The following is an 18,519-nucleotide window of genomic DNA, read 5'->3' on the forward strand; positions in this document are numbered from 1 at the left end:
TCATCGCCATTTCTGGAAAAAAAAAAAAAAGAAAAAAAAAAAAAAAAAATATATATATATATATATATATATATATATATATATATATATATATATATATATATATATATATATATATATATATATATAGATTTGATTTAGAAGCTGCATGTTAAATGCATTCTGTATATATTAGAATATTCATGTTTGTATTCAGCCTGTGTGTCTGTAAGTCATTTCTACAGATGAAACCAGAGACAAAGCAGATTTGATCAGAATGTATTTACAGTACAGAAATGAAATTTCACACAAAATTATTTTAAAAGTTGTTATTTCACAAAATAACATAAATAATGAACAAAACAAACATGTCAGTAGTTTTATAGTTTATGCATACAACAGATTTCTTAGCTCTGCATAGGATTTGTACATACATTGAAAATGCTTTCACTATAATACTGTTTGTACAATGCAACGGCAGACTGTAAATAAAAATATACATCAACAAAAAGTCTTTGGCAAATGTGATACAAGTACATTCTCTCAACTGTAACGTATACGATGAAAACTAAAGTTGTTTGTCAGTACATGAACTCAAACAGGAGCGTACAGTACATGATAATGAAAAATGATTTGCAGAATTGCACTTGTTGTAAAGCATCGAACAAAAGGTCTTTTTTTTGCATTACTGAAACAGCTTGACAATCCCAAAGCACAGTTCTGAAAAGTAAATCATAAAGCCGATAACCAGTGACCAACCCATCTGTTGATTAATTGAACAGCTGCTAACTATTCTGTAAACACATTTAGAGGTTTAAGTGCTTCGTCTGGTCAGCAGTACATGTTTGTTTCCTCAAATGCAAAACATTGTTCACTGTTTATTCACTCAAGACACCTCATAAAGAGCACAACCCATAGTGCAAACAATAACACTGAGGGGTGAATTCACTATTCTGCATTTATTTGTTTACCAGCTCTAAACCAGACTAGTCTTAAAAGTTAGTGCATTTTATTTATTTTTTTATGCAACACTGGTCAGAACTTTTATTTAAGTCAATTACATACAAAGATTTGAATTGGAATTCCTGACATAATGACTTATGCTTATGCATCTGGCTGAAATAGTGTTTGCAGTGTTTTGCACAAAAAAGCAAGTGCTAAATCTATCATGCATTATTAGTGAATTCCCCCCTGAGAATTTGACATAATTTCATCTATGATAAACACATAGAAATGCATAATGGATGAAAATAATCCATGCATACTGTAGAGTTCATTATGATACTTTTGTCATTGTAAAAAACTAACCAAATAAATAACATAAAAAAATGTATCTTTCACTTATAATCACATCTGTTCTGGGTAGGACCAGGGTTGACAGTATCTCTGTTTCTAGTCCTGTTTCATCTCTTTCTTGTTGGTATCTGATTGTTTCTCACAGAAGTGTGTTAGAGATCTTCTGCTGGCGTTGAGAGCATGAAGAAGGCAATGTTTGCTTTGTATTTCCATGCTGAGTTTGAGTACATACTGTATCGAGTAATAGTTTACTGTGTAATGAGTGGAGCGTCAAGTTTTGAGTTTTAAAGTCCAGAGAATCTACAACCATGCATTGAAGCGGTTTTCCTCATTCAGATGTGTTCGTTTATATAATAGGTATTCATAAATAAAATCTAGACATTTTTGTACATTTGGATAGACAATGCAAAGAACAATCTGAAATGAAAATGCATTTTTCATGTAAAAATAAAAATAATAAAATCCAACCGTTGAAGTATGCCGATGAATAATATCAATGAGAGGACAAAATATAAAAGTATTTAAAAAGCCGATGTTAATTCCATTTTAAAAATCATATTTACCCTCAGTCTTTGAGATATACATTTATTGTTCGTTTATCTTTTTTTTTTTTTCTCGTCGAGTCTTTTGGGACTCGTGAGAATGGCTGAATTGTCGTTGAGATGTTTTTGTTCCTGATTGGTCTGTTCTTCATCATGTGACCGAATGATGTCCAATCAGCTGCTCTGCTCACACTGGCAGAATATGAAGTCCGAGTCCATGGGCGTGCCGCCTAATTTGGTTAATGTGGTAACTAGTGGCGGTCATAGGCAGTGGCAGCAGTTGGGGGGGCGGAGCCTCGGGATGCACTATAATAATAGGGGGAACCTGAAAGTTAATAAGAAAGGAATGTACCATTTCAATATACCAGGACAATGGCTGCATATTAATATTTTAAATGCATATTTGTTTTAAGTATCATATTATTATATAATGTTGTTATTGAACGGCAGTTCTTCCATGATGTTGCTTTCACAATAACTAATGCAAATTCCACCGATTACAATAATACCAATTTTTGAAATGTTTTACATGTAATAAACTTCACCCAAGATGAATTACAAACCATTTAAGTTGAACCGATTATGCAAATGACTGGGAGAATATTTTTACAGAAAACATATCTCATGCCATTTCAGTTAATATTTGGATGCTTGCAACATTTAGCTTGTGCACTAAAACATTCGCAGCTAATCGTTACTGCGTTTACATTAATTACGTCATGATTATTGGTAATTCATAACACTACAAAAAAAGTCACAAATTAGAAAAGATGTAGAAGATTCTATTGTTTTAGATCGCTTAAAATCTGAAAAATCTGTAAATGGGACTGTTAATTAATTATTTTCTAGCATTAATTTCTTTCAAATCTAAATTCTGGCTCTTAACAGAGAGTTAACCAGTTACAGCTTCTACACTTCACAGCTTTCTATTATTTGTTTGTTTGTTTGTTTACATTTCGATTTTAAAATCTGCTTTATTTATTGTTTGTTTGTAACAAATGCCACTCCTATAATACTAGAACTATGGTTCATTTCTGTAAGAGACACTCACTCAGTATTGCTGGGTTGCTGAATCTCCAGGCTTCATTGTAGGTGGTGTACTGTGGATGGCTGTAGGGATTCCCTGAAAATTCGCTCCCTGAAATGGGACAATGACATGCATGTTAAAATAATGCACCATCCATTTTACATAACAGCTGCTTGAAAAATCGATTAAACTTTTTTGAACGTATAGATTTGCATTGTCTGATTTCTTAAACCCATGTGTCCTGCTGAATGACTGCACTACTGTGCTGCTTCCTTCTCCAAAGTTTCTCTCTCTGTTGTGTGATTTGATTGTGTAGGAAGTCAGAGCATCGTGCTGAACAATGTTGGTCCAACGCTGTTTCTCTTTTATGGGATAATAAAGAGGTGTTTTTTATATGCTGTCAGTAAATCTCTCTGTGAAGCAGCACGACTGTAGAGAGCTTATTACCTGGAGCGGCTAAAAATAATACAAGATCGAACCACATTTTACGAATTAGTGTGAGCTCAGTGATCACAAAATGCCTTTCATCTGGAAATCTGTTGGACCAGTTAATTCTTTAGTCAATTGTGGTTTGATGGTGTATAGTTAAAGGCTTCCTGCATTCACACACCGGTGAAATGTTGCTTCTGTGAACATCTGCAGCCTGCTGTAAACACTACACAAGCCCAGTGGACTTCTTTTATTGAGTCAGATTGGTATCAGTGTCTGGTCACTTCATAAAATCTAATATTTTATTATTTAGGCTTTCATTAGTTTAGAGAAGTATGGAAGTCAATGGCTACCAGCAACTGTTTGATTACTAACATACTTTAGAATATCTTCATTTGTGTTTGGCAGAAGAAAGAAACTCATACAGATCTAAAAAAAAGTGGAAGGCGAGTAAATGATTCAATAATGTTGTTGTTTTGTTTGTTTGTTTGCTTTTGGAGGGGGAGGGATGAAATGTGTAATTTTGTATATTAAAATAATTTGTATTGTATTCGAGTTTAATGTGCTCAGACAGCAACACTATACAAAAGTTTGGCATTTGTAAGATTAAAAAAAAACTTTTGAAAGGAACCTCTTCTGCCCACCAAGGCTGCATTTGTTTAATCAAAATACAGTAAAAACAGTAATATTGTGAAACATAATTATAATAAAAAAAGTGTTTTCTATTTGAACATATGTTAAAATGTAATTCACCAAAGCTGAATTTTTCAGTGCCACATGATCCTTCAGAAAGTGCTCAGGAAACACAAAGAAACATGCTTATATATATATATATATATATATATATATATATATATATATATATATATATATATATATATAAAAAAATTATAAATATATATTTTTTATATATATATATACAGGGCCGGATCTAGAAAAATATTGATAGGGTGGCGCGAAGGGGGCAGGAATTTTTGAGGGGTGGCAACATATGGCAGACGTATATCTACTGAATTTAGTCACAGTTATCACAGTTTGATGATAAATATATGTGCACACTACAAAAGGACACAGGCTATCATTTACAAACTTAATCTCATGCAATCAATGTCTTGAATTTGAAACAGTTATAACAAACATTACAAACATATAAGGAATAAGTGACCATACCCCATAAGCACCACCACACTCACTAATGCATACAGTATGCATCGACATGTAAATAAGAGCATTATAAAAGTTTCAGTGTTATCAATATGTTGATTTATTATAAGAAACACAAGATTTTAACAGCCAATGACATTTCCAGCTGGGGAGACTCAACTGATTTTCTGCTGTTTAGTGTTAATCATCATCTAGCCATCATTTAGCCTTAGATGTTATATGAATATGGTCCCTGAAGCATAGGTTTTATTAGCTGACAATAATAATAAATAAATAAACATTATAGGCACAAATACAAATGTACTTTTAGAAAATGTTTTTGAAAAATATGGTGTTATTGTTTTGGCAAGCTTAAATTAAAACTTCTATGAAAACTTGTGTGATATTCCTTTAAAATAATGTTTTAGTAGATCTTTTATTAAGTATATTTTACTAAGCAATTTCTTACATAATTTCTTTGAGTTAGACCAAACTTTTATTTTGGTGAGTTGTAAACAGAGTTTCTGTGTTTTTTAATTAACTATTATTATTAGCTAATAGGAAGTATAGCATATCAAGTATGCTAATACTTGAAGTATAGTATACTCTACTGTGCAATAGCACTATATTTCTGTTTGAATTTCTTCAAGTTGTACCGAAAGTTTATTTTGACAGGTTGTCGTAAAGACATTGCCGGTTCTGTCAGTCTGTGTATATGATTCAAATGAATGACGATAGTTTTATCAAATGAAATGGTGAAATGGTGCACATGTGTAGCATACATCATGCATCAATATAGTGAAGAGCTGAAAACACCACGCGTGCTTCAGTGTGTGTGTGTGTGTGTGTGTGTGTGTGTGTGTGTGTAGTAGAGCACACATTCCCAGAGACGTGTATAACAACACCTTAAGGGCTCCCATAAGCAGGATTTATTGTTGTGCCCCCTTTCCTCAAATATGATGATGGAAAAAAACTATAGGGGTGAAAAAATAACTTATCAAATAAAAATTTATTTTTATTATTTACAAATCACAATTGTAGCTCTTGACGTTTACCTGTGGCTATAACTTTATTAAAACTCTAATTTAATTTATAGTCTCAAGCATTCAGAAATCATGCAAAAGGAAACTAAGCAGTTTTACTATGATAAAACCATGGTTTATTTTTGTAAGGGTTGTGATATGCACGTTTTTTGTTGAATAAATTATAAAGCCTGTGTCATCTATAGCAAAAATGTGGCCAAAAATGAAAGATTAAGTGAATATTTGAATGAAATGTTTGGTCAGTAGCCTAAACAAGGATTTGATTGTCCTGTAAGTGTAACAGCAGCAATCACATGGCATTTGTAATAACATGTACATAAATTGTTTATTTTTATGTTTATGTTATGTTTTGTATTTGCCTACATTATGTATTTTAACAGTGTTATTATTAACCAATCATTATTGCCTCATTATTTTTTTTTACATAATGCATTTTAAGCCATTTTAAAGGCTATTGATGGCTTAGGTCTGTTTTTATAGCAACAACAACAACAACAAAAAAATATTACAGTATATTAATACTTTGTAAATTATTAGAGTTTGGGGATCGCAAATCATTTGAATCAGTTCGGGAGTTCGTAGCGGGATCGCGAATCATTTGAGTCAGTTATGGGGATCGCGAATCATTTGAGTCAGTTTTGGAGTTCGGAGCGGGATCGCAAATCATTTGAGTCATTTCGGGAGTTCAAAGCGGGTTCGCGAATCGTTTGAGTCAGTTTGGGGATCGCAAACCATTTGAATCAGTTCGGGAGTTCGGAGCGGGTTCGCGAATCATTTGAGTCAGTTTGGGAGTTCAAAGCTGGTTCGCGATTCATTTGAGTCAGTTTGGGAGTTCAAAGCGGGTTCGCGATTCATTTGAGTCAGTTTGGGGATCGCAAATCATTTGAATCAGTTCGGGAGTTCGGAGCGGGTTCGCGAATCATTTGAGTCAGTTTGGGGATCGCAAATCATTTGAATCAGTTCGGGAGTTCGGAGCGGGTTCGCGATTCATTTGAGTCAGTTTGGGGATCGCAAATCATTTGAATCAGTTCGGGAGTTCAAAGCGGGTTCGCGATTCATTTGAGTCAGTTTGGGGATCGCAAATCATTTGAATCAGTTCGGGAGTTCGGAGCGGGTTCGCGAATCATTTGAGTCAGTTCGGGAGTTCAAAGCGGGTTCGCGAATCATTTGAGTCAGTTTGGGAGTTCAAAGCGGGTTCGCGATTCATTTGAGTCAGTTTCGGGATCGCAAATCATTTGAATCAGTTCGGGAGTTCGGAGCGGGATCACGAATCATTTGAATCAGTTAGTAGCGGGTTCGTGAATCATTTGAGTCAGTTCGGGAGTTCAAAGCGGGTTCGCGATTCATTTGAGTCAGTTTGGGGATGGCAAATCATTTGAATCAGTTCGGGAGTTCGGGGCGGGATCACGAATCACAAAAATTTATCACATAAATTTTCTAATTGCCCATAACCTTTAATTCGTTGCTGCCAACTGGGGTGGCAGCAGGGGTGGCAATGGCTTTCTTTTAGGGTGGCATTTGCCACCCCGGTAGATCCGCCCCTGTATATATATATATATATATATATATATACAGATTTGCATTGTCTTACTAAGAGAAAAAATAAAATAGTATCAGTTTGGGCTGGGTTGCTCTATTTTTGTTAGATAAATTGCAGAAAGGTATATGTTTGGAAAAATTAGTGGTGTACTACTTTTTACTTATTTATAAATAAATTATATATGTATATGTATATATATATATATATATATATATATATATATATATATATATATATATATATATATATACATACATAAGTAACAAATAGTACACAAGTACACCAGTAATATATATATATATATATATATATATATATATATATATATATATATACATACATAAGTAACAAATAGTACACAAGTACACCAGTAATATATATATATATATATATATATATATATATATATTTTTTTTTTTTTTTTTTTTTTTTTTTAAGTATAAACTCCAGTGCATTGTTTTTATACCCTGCCTTTAAAATAAAATAATTCTTATTTTGGTAGAAAATAAGGTCTTTAGCAGCTGTAGTACTTTAAAAAAAAAAACATTGAAATATCTGGAGATGCTCACCAGGAACCATTCCAGCCAGTGTGGACGTCGGGTAGCTGCCCTGTCCGGTGGGTGGGACGTGAGGGGGATATCCAGGTAAGGTTGTGTTGGCCATATCCCGACCTGCACACAATAAATCACACCAACACTCACTTTCTGTTCCATCCATAAACTATAACTAATTCTCAATAGACTGCAAATTCATTTTGAACATCACTCTTACAAATAAAGAACATCCATGGAATGGTCCTTTATAATACAAAAAAGGTATTAAAATGTAAGAAACAAATAATTTTTTTCCATGCCATCAATGCAAAACAAACTCATTCTGGTTCCGTTATTTTTAAGAGTGTTATTGAATGATTTTAATGATTTAAATAATACATAATCTGTTTTGGGTTCTGAGACAGAAACACAGCAGCTTCAGTACATTTGCAGAAACACTGTGAATCAAAGGATTTATTCTTTTCCTTTTGGGGTCAGAGCAGAGAACAGATGTAAGCAGGGTCAAACCGACCGGCCCATACTGGCCTCCGCTAAACAGTCAATGTCTCTTCTTAGCACTAAGACGCTCCACATTCAGAGCAGTAATTGGGGCTGACGCTTGGCTGTCCTCCCCAACGCCGTGAAGCCTCGACCCAGCCGAGCACTGGAGCCTAACACCCCTTACAGACTAATGTTTTTGTTCAGGAAAGGGGGGATGAGGGAGATGTGGAGGGTTTACTGGGGACGCTGGGGGAAACTTGGCCACCGGTTCAATTCTAATGAGCAGGACAGTGTCCATCAAACTCAACGAACGTAATCCTGTGTGGACCGGTTTGCCAATGAGTAGAAAAACACATGCAGCACAGTGCAAAGGCTAAACAGCAGCTAAAAATGCACTTGAACAAGACAAAAATCTGATCATACTTTTTTATTTATTTATAATAAAAAAATAGATATTGCAAATCATTAAAGGAAGTTTGCCAAAGAAAAAAGGACATTTTCAGAGATTGTCCTCACCCTCAAGCAATCCAAGATGTAGATGAGTTTGTTCATTACATTTGGAGAAATGTAGCATTACATCAGTGTTTCATCAATGGATGCTCTGCCAGTGAATGGGTGCCGTCACCTTTTGTCTTCTCTAGATGTTAACTGATGGACTGGAGTGGTGTGGATTATTGTCATGTTTTTAACAGCTGTTTGGACTCTCGTTCTGACGGCACCCATTCACTACAGAGCATCCATTGCTGAGAAAGAGATGTAGTATTAAATCCGAGCAAATTCCTACAGTACATTTTCTCTTTCAGGTGCACTTGTTTGAATACTTGAGTGTGTTTCTGACTTACAAAAACTGAGAAATTACATGGCTAGACTCAACAAATGCATAACACCTATTTAATTTTCTATACCTCTTCGCTAAAAATCAGGATGACCTTAGCATTATCTGAAAAAGTTGAAAGGGTTGAGTGCGAACACTTGCTATAACATCGCTTTGTTCAATTTGCTATGACAGGGACACCCTAATGTTCCAACAACGAGGCTATGGGAAACATTTGACCTCTATTTTCTATATTCAGGATGCAGCAATTTATCACCAGCCAAAAAACACGGCACCCTAATTAATTACAACTAAGCAAAGGGATGTTTGGAGAGCCAAATTGCCCTAATTCCCTGGATGTACGGTGAAAGTCATTTGTTATCAAATGTGTGCTCAAAGGTTAGTTTGCTTTTTGTGAAGATGGGATAAGCATTAATTTGTGTGACTAAGAGCGTGGTGCCCTCAGGTGCGGACACGGATAGCCAGTTTGTCAGGAGAGAGAGAAAGAGAAAGAGAAAGAAAGAAAGAGAAACTACTGATTCTTTTAAGTTGACAAATTCATTGCAATTTCCAGATGTATTTTCCATATAACTGGACAAAGTTCAGCATGAGCAGTAAACCAGATCTAGTGTTAAAGATTTTTAAGTAGACAATAATGATATATTATTACTAAATATTTTACAATGCAAATGTTACAATAAATCTATTAATTCTAAATCCTATAAATATATAATTATTTCTATATAATATATTATATTTTTATAAATTATATATATTCAGGCAGAAAGGATTTTATATGAAGATAATTATATTTTGTAACAGGTTATTATATATATAAATAATTATATATATATATATATATATATATATATATATATATATATATTTTTTTTTTTTTTTTTTTTTTTTTTTTTTTGCAGGAAGTAGGGATTTTATTTTAGGACAAGCTGAGAAAATAAAAGATGTGTATCTGTGAGGTATTCACAGTTCACCAAGAACCCTCATCTCCTCTGGCACCGGCTGCTTCATGAAGCGTTCATTTTTAATAGATTATGCAAATTCCCTTGCATAAAATCAACAAGATCAATAACTGTGGGCATTTTAATTGGGGTTGAAAAACGTGGAGGGTGACTGTGATCTGCGTTTCTTTTCTGTTAAGGAAACCATTCATCTAAACACTGGATCTCAGCCAAACCAACGGAAATCATTTAAATATCTTTGTTTTGATTCTGAATTTGGTAAGTTTATGATGCATGTTTAAATGCACATTTACATTCACATGTAGTACTACGAAAAAATGTTGTACTCATCCTGAAGTCGTTCTAAATACAAAATCTAAACTTTATGCACTGTATATCATATAGACTGTTTTAAAGGTTTTGTTTTATTTGACTCGACAACATTCATTTTCATATATATTCTTCATAACATCTCCTTGTGTGTTCATGAAGGTGAGTAAATGATACATTAACCTGATGATTACATTCATCCCTGATTAATATAAACAGCACATGAATCTGTTGTGACCTGAAACTACCATCAACAGATAATCAGTTCGTCAACTACAGTCTCACTCTCTCTCTCTGTCTCTCTCTCTCTCTCTCTCTCTCTCTCTCTCTGTCTCTCTGTCATCAGCCAAACACACACAACGATGGCTGTAATGGCTTTCGCATAATTATGTGAATTTTAATAAAATCTGTGTATATTTATCTTTGACCTGAAGACGATCGTAAAACTGTCAGTAAACTTCACACATTTCACATTAATAACTGGCACAACAAGCACACTACGTTTTAATTAACCGTCCCATCATTTATTATTAACAAGAGCGAGCGAGCGAGCGAGCGAGCGAGAGAGAGAGAGAGAGAGAGAGAGAGAGACAGAGAAACAAATACCCCACGTTCCCTGTCTGCCATGAACACATGATGAATATGTTTATGTAAATGTTAATATTTGATATCATTTTGAAGCTCAGCGCTGTGATGGAGCAGTTAAGGAACCAACGTCCTCTGTTTCATTAAGTTAGTTATAAGACCAATATAACTACACAAAAGAGTTTTACAACTGCATATGTAAATCATGCATGTAGATAAAACATGATTGACTTTACATTTCAAGAGTTAAAAAGTATATTCAATGTATTAGTGTTCCTGTAGCTCAACTGGTATAGCGTTGCGTTAGCAAACAAGCTAGCGTAAGGTTGGGAGTTTGATTCCCCCGGGAACACATTATAGGTAAAAATTGATAGCCTGAATGCACTGTAAGTCGCTTTGGATAAAACCGTCTGCTAAATGCATAAATTTAAAATTTTAAAGCCTTGCATGGATAAGAGCAGGGAGAACAGAGAACCCAGGGTAATCAGAACCAACATAAATGTATTGCAGATTTAATAAAAGTTCAATAAATTAATGTAACATTTTATAAATCAATCTGATTCAGATGACTGAATCCTGACTGACGAGAGGAGGAGCTGGGGATGGAGAAGGGTAATTAACTTCTGAGCAACGCAAAAGCTAATAATACTGATGGATATATATATATATACATATGGTGCTGTGATAGGTGTCCTATAGATATAGTAAGACATGGATCAGCTGATGCGAGATTGACTAATGTGATCTGCCAGAACTGACACTACGCTTAATTATTATACTTTACTGCACAAGGCCACAGTGTGAGAATATTTAGCTATTAAAGCTGAATGCGAGGGGGTGAATGGTCATGAATGGGACTGATCATGTGACCTTACCTACAGAGTAGCTCTGTGACACGCTGACGCCCAGGTCAGAGGTCGTGCCGGAGGATAAACTGGGTTTGGCTTCATCCAGGCCTGCGTTTAATGCAGGGAGGCTGTATTCACTCGCCTGCAGACCAGAGCAACATCAAGAGCACATCAGCATCTCAACACTGTACCAGACAGACTTCAGTTCCTCTGTCTTTATTGTCCTTTCCTCTTTCAAATCAAACTAAAACTCACTTCTGTTATGCTTCATGTCTTTCCCCCTTACTATGTTCTTCTTTCTTGCATTTTTTTAATTTTCATTTTTTTTATCTACATGCTATTGATATTACTATTTTCTCTTCCTTTAAGTAAATTATTAATTTCCTGACCCTATACAAATATATATTAAAATCCCAAAGATTTACATTGAGAGAGATACTCGAACTATATACAGACAATAATATCAGAGGTTGGTCTGAGTACTTGGTACTTTAGTATTATTTATATACTATATATATATATTTAGAATTAGACTTTATTTTAAATTTTCAATTTTCATTCAAATGTATTTTTATATGTTAAGTTTACATTTTCACTTAATTTTTTAGTAATTTTTCATTTATTAATTGTATTATAAATTTTATTTAATTGTAATATTTATTTGTTTTAAGTATTAGTTTCACTTAACTTTTAGTTTTACATTTTTTTATGTTTTTATAATTTTTATTAGATTTTTTATTATTATTTCGTATTTGTATTTTTTATTATTATTTTCAGTTATTAATTTTAGTGCTTTTCCACAGACTAATTTCAATCATCAGTTTTATTAATTTATGAATTAATTTTTATCTAATATTTATATTTGATTTATTCCAGCTAAAGTTGTATGCTAAATATTTTTAATAGTTCTTGCTAATGATAATCCTTGCAACCCTCCACAACACCCAGAAATATTTCTTAACAACCTCTTTGTCTTATAAAACAAAATCTCTTCGCCACAACATGCCATCATTTGAGGCGATTGTGTTTCCCATTGGCAAAACCCTTTCTAATTTTTCTAGAAAGTAAAAATGATGACACATTAGTGTTGTTATAATGAATTTAAATTGAGGCTTTGATTAGTTCACCTCATTCTATAACTAAGATCATTTCTGAAGTGCTGTTTTAGCCTTTGCTGAATCACGTATAGTTGCAAGACCCTGCTTCTGAAATGACATTGATAAGATTTATGATTTTCACAACCCCCTTCCATTACAGATATGCTCCTCAGACCGTGTCAGCAGATGGGGAACTGTTTTCTTTCTCTTTTTTTTAGCTCTTTTGTTATTTAATGAGATGAGACTTCCGGCGTCTGCATGTTGAGAAAGCTATCCAAAGTGTATGTGTGTGTGTGTGTGTGTGTCACGAGGAAGGCCCCTGACCCCAGCCATGTCTGTCTCTATCCCAGATAAACTCTAATTGTGGGCAACTACTGTTTTCGGCAGCCCTGCCTGATGTTCCACTCTTTTCGGTGGAGGCCGTGGAGCAGAACAGGCTTTTCTCATGCAGATAAAGGGGAGAGTGAAAAGGATGAGCACATGGCTGGCAGAAGTGTGGGAGGAGAGCCTATCTCATTCAGCATCTCCAGAATGGCTTTTTAATGCCTCTAAACACAACCAAACCACTGGCTCTGCTCTGATAGCTAGTCAGCTGCCTATGTAGGGAGTGTCTTAGGCATCACAGGCACGCTCTGGAAATCAAAAGTTGCTCCGAAAGGTAAGATGTGCTCTTTTGGCCAAATTTGAAGACAAGCAATACCAATGCATCACGACAAGCTCAGTGAAAACCTAGAAAATATAACATTATAATAAATTATAATATATTATATATATATATATATATATATATATATATATATATATATATATATGTATATATATATTATTATTATTTTATTTTATTTATTTTTTTTATCTCACTGAGCTCACATACATAAACCGTTTATTCAGAACAAAAAAAAATTATTAAAAAGGGATAAAAACTAATTTTGTTATAAATTGCAATTATTAAAATGTAGTACTTCACGTGAGGAGCGCTACTTGTGTGGTGTTAAATATAAAATAAAGAAAATATAAACATAGTTAAAAATAAAACTAAATTTACTTTTGTGAAGTTATATTTCTACAAATGTAACAGTATAAAACAATGTGAAATTATTATTATTATTAATTATACTAAAGCATCATTTCTCATTTTCATTTAGTTTAACTAAAATATATACTAATAAAACTATAACTATATTATTTAACATCAATTCAATAAAAATCTATAAAAATCTCAATGATGCTAAAATAAAACATGCATTTCGCATAAATTGTACTATGTCTTTATTAGTAGCAGAATTAGCTGTAGACATGTAGAGCATTCTAGTCACTTTTCAAATAATCTGATTGCATTGCTGTAATCATGATTCCTTAGTAGGCAGCTCCCTAAGCAGGCAGACAGCAAGGAAGCTCACTAGGTTTGAAACAGAGCCCTTAAATAATAGCTCAACATAGAGAGAGAGAGAGATAGAAAGGTGGTCTGGTTTAGGGATAGCGAGAAAAAAAAAGAAAAGTGGTCTATAAAGGGAGAAAATAGTCTGATTAATATTGCTGTAAATTAAAACTGATTTTTCTAGAACGTACCATTCGTTCATTTTTTCCTTCAAAGGCTTTCCGTGTTTCCTTCATTTTTGCCCCCTCCTTTTTAATACCCTCTTTGACGGCCTTTGTGATTGCGAGTCATTTCCAATTCATTTCGGTATTGATCTTGCAGTGAAAATCAGTTTTGTAATTAGCTGCAAATTAGGCCTTCTTCTGGAGGTGAGTGCTGTCGGCCTGATTAATCGCTGGAGTAATGTCTCCCGATCGCACCCAAATTAAAATGAACTCAATTAGGCCATTCCCTTTGCTTTATGGCTCGGGCTCGCTCTTTCGGGGAGAGAAATTAATCGTCACTTGTTGTTTAGTAGTCTAATGAAAGTAAATAAAGGTTATCCATTATAATAAATCCAACACTTTTAATACAAAATTGTACATAAAGGCTTTCATATGCTGCTGTTAATTGCAAACGTTGTTGCTTTGTGAGTGTTTGGCCACATTTAGAGTTTGTAAACGCTATGAAGGAGCTGCACAGGAAATGACATCATTTCTCATGTGCAGCCGAGTGGGCGGTAGCTCATCTCATGTTGTTTTTTCCTGAGAATGTATTTTTATTTCCATCAGAAAATCAATAAATGGAGGGAGTTTTGCTCTGTGATCCTCAATGCATGACCGGAACACCAGCATTTACTGATAAACAACACGTTTGTTTATACACACACACACATATACACACACACACACACACACACACACACACACACAGACTTAAAAGAAAAAGCTTTGGAAGCACACCATAAATATTGTAGTTTTCTAAGAAATCATGCTGAACTATTTTTAGACAGAGTGAACACCTTAGACATAGTATGTATATATGTGTGTGTGTGTGTGTACATATATATTATTTTCATTTATTTTGTGTTAATAAAATGTTTTGAACTTTCTATTTATCAAAGAATCCTGAAAAAAATGTAGCACAGTTTCCATAAAAATATTAAGCAGCATTTTTTTTTTAGTATTGATAATAAAACGTATAAATAATTGAGCATCTATATATTTGACAACAACCTAGCCCCAAATCAGCTTATTAGAATGATTTCTGAAGAAAACTGAAGACTAAAGATGCTGAAAATACAGCTTTGATCAAAGGAATAAATTACACTTTAAAATATATTCACATAGAAAACATTTTAATAATATAATTGACAAAATTACTGTTATTACTGTATTTTTGCTTGCTGAGCATAAACATTAAAACATATATATCTTATTTTATCATAGTACGACCACTGTATTGTTTGTAAGGATAATTATATTTCCCAGCTACAGAGGGTGACGTCACTCACCTGCTCCGGTTTGATGTGTTCAGGAGTGGGAAAGACGTCTGGGAATGCCGGCCTCTCGAACACTCGGTCCAGAGCGTCTAACTGCTGCTGGGTGAAGGCATCGGCTCGCAGGTGTTTCCTCAGGCTCTCCACGCTGCCCTGAGAATCACTGCTCTGCGCTGAACCCACAGAACCGTCTGCAGACACAGAAAACCGCCTTCAACAACATCTACACGCCGTGAGAATATTCTAGAACCTGAGTGAGGATCTTCTGAGCCAAATGAGTGAAGGGCACGTTTCAGATCAATTAGCATTAGGATATAAATAACTATATCAAGACTCTCTTCACGACGCAAGTCTTATAATAGAGCAGTGGTTTTCAACCTGTTGTCCGCGGCCCCCTAGTGGTTCGCGATGGTATTGCAGGTGGGCCGCCAATTGCTATTAAAAGATTTTATAATATTGTTATTATGTGTAAAAATGTATTATTTTCTGTTCATTGCCAGTTCATTCAATTAAGACAGTTAACAATTTAGCTTCTGAGTACTAAGTTATCACAATAGCGGGGTCAGTTAATTTTTTTTGCAGTTGTTCGCGCAAACATATGTGTTTGGTTATGTGGGCCGCAAGTTGAAAAAAGTTGGGAATCACTGTTATAGAGTATATTATGTGTATGTTAATGTTATCTGAAATATTTGGTCACGTCACACATCCTAGGCCTATATTAGCTGTCTGTGTTTACATGTGCACAATGCATTGCATGCTCATCTTGTTTTCTCCAGGCGTGTGCAACACTGATTTGATTCTCCAAAACCTCTTTACTCTGAACCTGACACACACACACACACACACTTGAAGAAAACCTCTGCTGTTATTGTTCAATCTCTTTACCGGTTAAACAACGCTCCACAAACAGCACTTTCTCTTGGTTTTCCTCTGACCTGATTACCCTTGTGCTGAGTAATAGACTGCTTCACACCTTCCTCTCTCTCTTTCTCTCTCTCTCTTCTCCTTTTCACCCTGCCAAAACACTTTAGAGCTCCTTTAAATATCTTCACATCCGCCTTCTCTGGAAAGTCGCGTCTCCCTTACAAATCTGTCAATCTACATTCGCAGCATATTATGTTCTCTGTGTGGCCCGCAGGTGCTGTGATGTATGATGCTCTGCCTCTAATGATTGACCCAAGAGAGAGAGAGAGAGAGAGAGAGAGAGAGAAGCCTAAGAAAAACTCCCATTCTTTAGGCATTAAGAAAAATTATGTAAATGCATTATCAAATAAATGCTGTTTTCTTTTCTTTTTTTCTTTATCAAATAATCCTGTGGGGGGATTCTTTAAAAATGTAAAAATATTAAGCAGCTTATCTGTTTTGAGTATTGATAATTATCAGAAATGTTTCATGAGCAGCAGTGTCACATGAAGATCATGTGACACTGAAGACTGGAGGAATGATGCTGAAAATACAGCTTTGATCACAGGAATAAAATACATTTTACTATGTATTCACATTGAAAACAGTTATTTTAAAATGTAATAATATTAACTGTTTTTACTGTATTTTTAATTAAAAAGATGCAGCCTTGCTGAGCATAAGGGACTCATAAGGTTGCACCCAAACGAGTGATTATCAGTGAACATTAAAAGAAAATATAATAAAAATAAAAAAATCATTGGATGGACTTTTTTTTTTTTGTCCCATTTTGTTCCAGTACTCAAGTATCAGTGAGAAGAGAGACGAGGGGATAGAAAGAGAAAGATAAAGAGAGCGGGATTGCTGGAGTGATGGAGGCTCAGGATGGAATGAAGTGTTGATGAGTATCCTGTCCCAGCTCATCGTGTCTATAATACTCTTCTTGATCGCACATTTTTCACTGCCGCTGAATTCAATTGATCAATCATGTCTGTCTGATGGCACCATTTCAGCTGGTTATTACCACTGCGCTTGTCACGGTGACCTTTTCTTTCTGCACAGCGTGCTCTTTCACACCACACACACACACACACACTGGACACTGTTCTTTCTGTGCGTGTGCATGTGTGTGTATGTCTACACAAGTAGATTTTTAAGTTTTCTGAAGCTTGCAATTCTAGGGTGCTCTATGTGTTTTAAAGCTGTTAAGCTCTAAGCATAAACCCCTAGAACACATATGCTGTGTTGTATTGCTTGTTGTGTGCATTGATAGTATTGCCTTTTGTTTCTATGTTTTTCAAGGTAGTTGATAAAATTTTTAAGCATTTTTTAGTCTGATATGTGGTTTGCAGTTGCTCACTAGCCGAAACTGCATCCTAAAATCTCTGAGCAATAGTAATAGTGATGCTTGACTTAGTCATGTGTTTCCCCCAAGCTGCATGTTTCCGAGCAGGCGCTCTGTTTGGACAGCTCCCATGGGGGTCCTTGAGGTAGAGTGGGTATTTGCTGTATCAAGCGCAGGGGCAAATTAAGTCATTAATTAGGTGCCATTAGGGAGCCTGGGCCACAAACCTGATCAATACAACTGCATTTGTCATTCACACCAGTGACAACAGCTTCCCACTCACTGGATGATCAACGTGCACACGTGCGCCCATTACTGTTCTGGCAGGAGCGATGGACCTAACGCTTCAGCTGCTTAGAGAAAATTAACTACTGAATCCACATGCGACTCCAACTGTGACCAGGAACCAACATCATTATATTACAGCAAAATATGCTTTGAATAAAAAATCTAAACAATATTACAAGGAATATTAGATGTAGATATAGATATTGTTTATTATATTGCAATGCTCTGAGAAAATAAGATGCAAAAGCTGTCATTGTGGAGTTACCCTTTTAAAAAGGCACTAATATGCACAATTTAGTTACATTTATTGTCCTAAAATGCTCACTTTAGGCAAGGCAAGGCAAGTTTATTTATATAGCACATTTCGTACACAATGGTAATTCAAAGTGCTTTACATAAAAGAAAGTAAGAAAAATAAAAACAAAAATAAAACAAGAAATTTTTAAACTTTTAAAATGATTA

The 18,519-nt window shown here is 34.7% G+C and overlaps 1 protein-coding gene across 6 annotated transcripts in view; it reads right to left on the reverse strand.

Moving 5' to 3' along the window:
- Nucleotides 1–242: 242 nt before the first annotated feature.
- The window catches only part of LOC113111373 (paired box protein Pax-2a-like), a 31,232-nt gene continuing 12,955 nt past the window's right edge, over nt 243–18,519 (reverse strand). For 2 of the 6 annotated variants that reach the window (XM_026276002.1, XM_026276001.1), the window contains exons 6-10: nt 15,537–15,712; nt 11,597–11,711; nt 7,569–7,670; nt 2,869–2,955; nt 243–2,123 (exon numbers count right to left, since the gene is read on the reverse strand). In XM_026276002.1, coding sequence (XP_026131787.1) covers nt 2,005–2,123; nt 2,869–2,955; nt 7,569–7,670; nt 11,597–11,711; nt 15,537–15,712 — 599 coding nt within the window. In that variant the 3' untranslated portion in view covers nt 243–2,004. Of the gene's footprint in view, nt 2,143–2,868; nt 2,956–7,568; nt 7,671–11,596; nt 11,712–15,536; nt 15,713–18,519 lie in introns of all 6 variants that reach the window. The other 4 variants (XM_026276004.1, XM_026276003.1, XM_026276006.1 and 1 more) reach the window with 3 other exon arrangements.

Source organism: Carassius auratus, chromosome 12, assembly GCF_003368295.1.
Source record: "Carassius auratus strain Wakin chromosome 12, ASM336829v1, whole genome shotgun sequence".
NCBI lineage: Eukaryota > Metazoa > Chordata > Actinopteri > Cypriniformes > Cyprinidae > Carassius > Carassius auratus.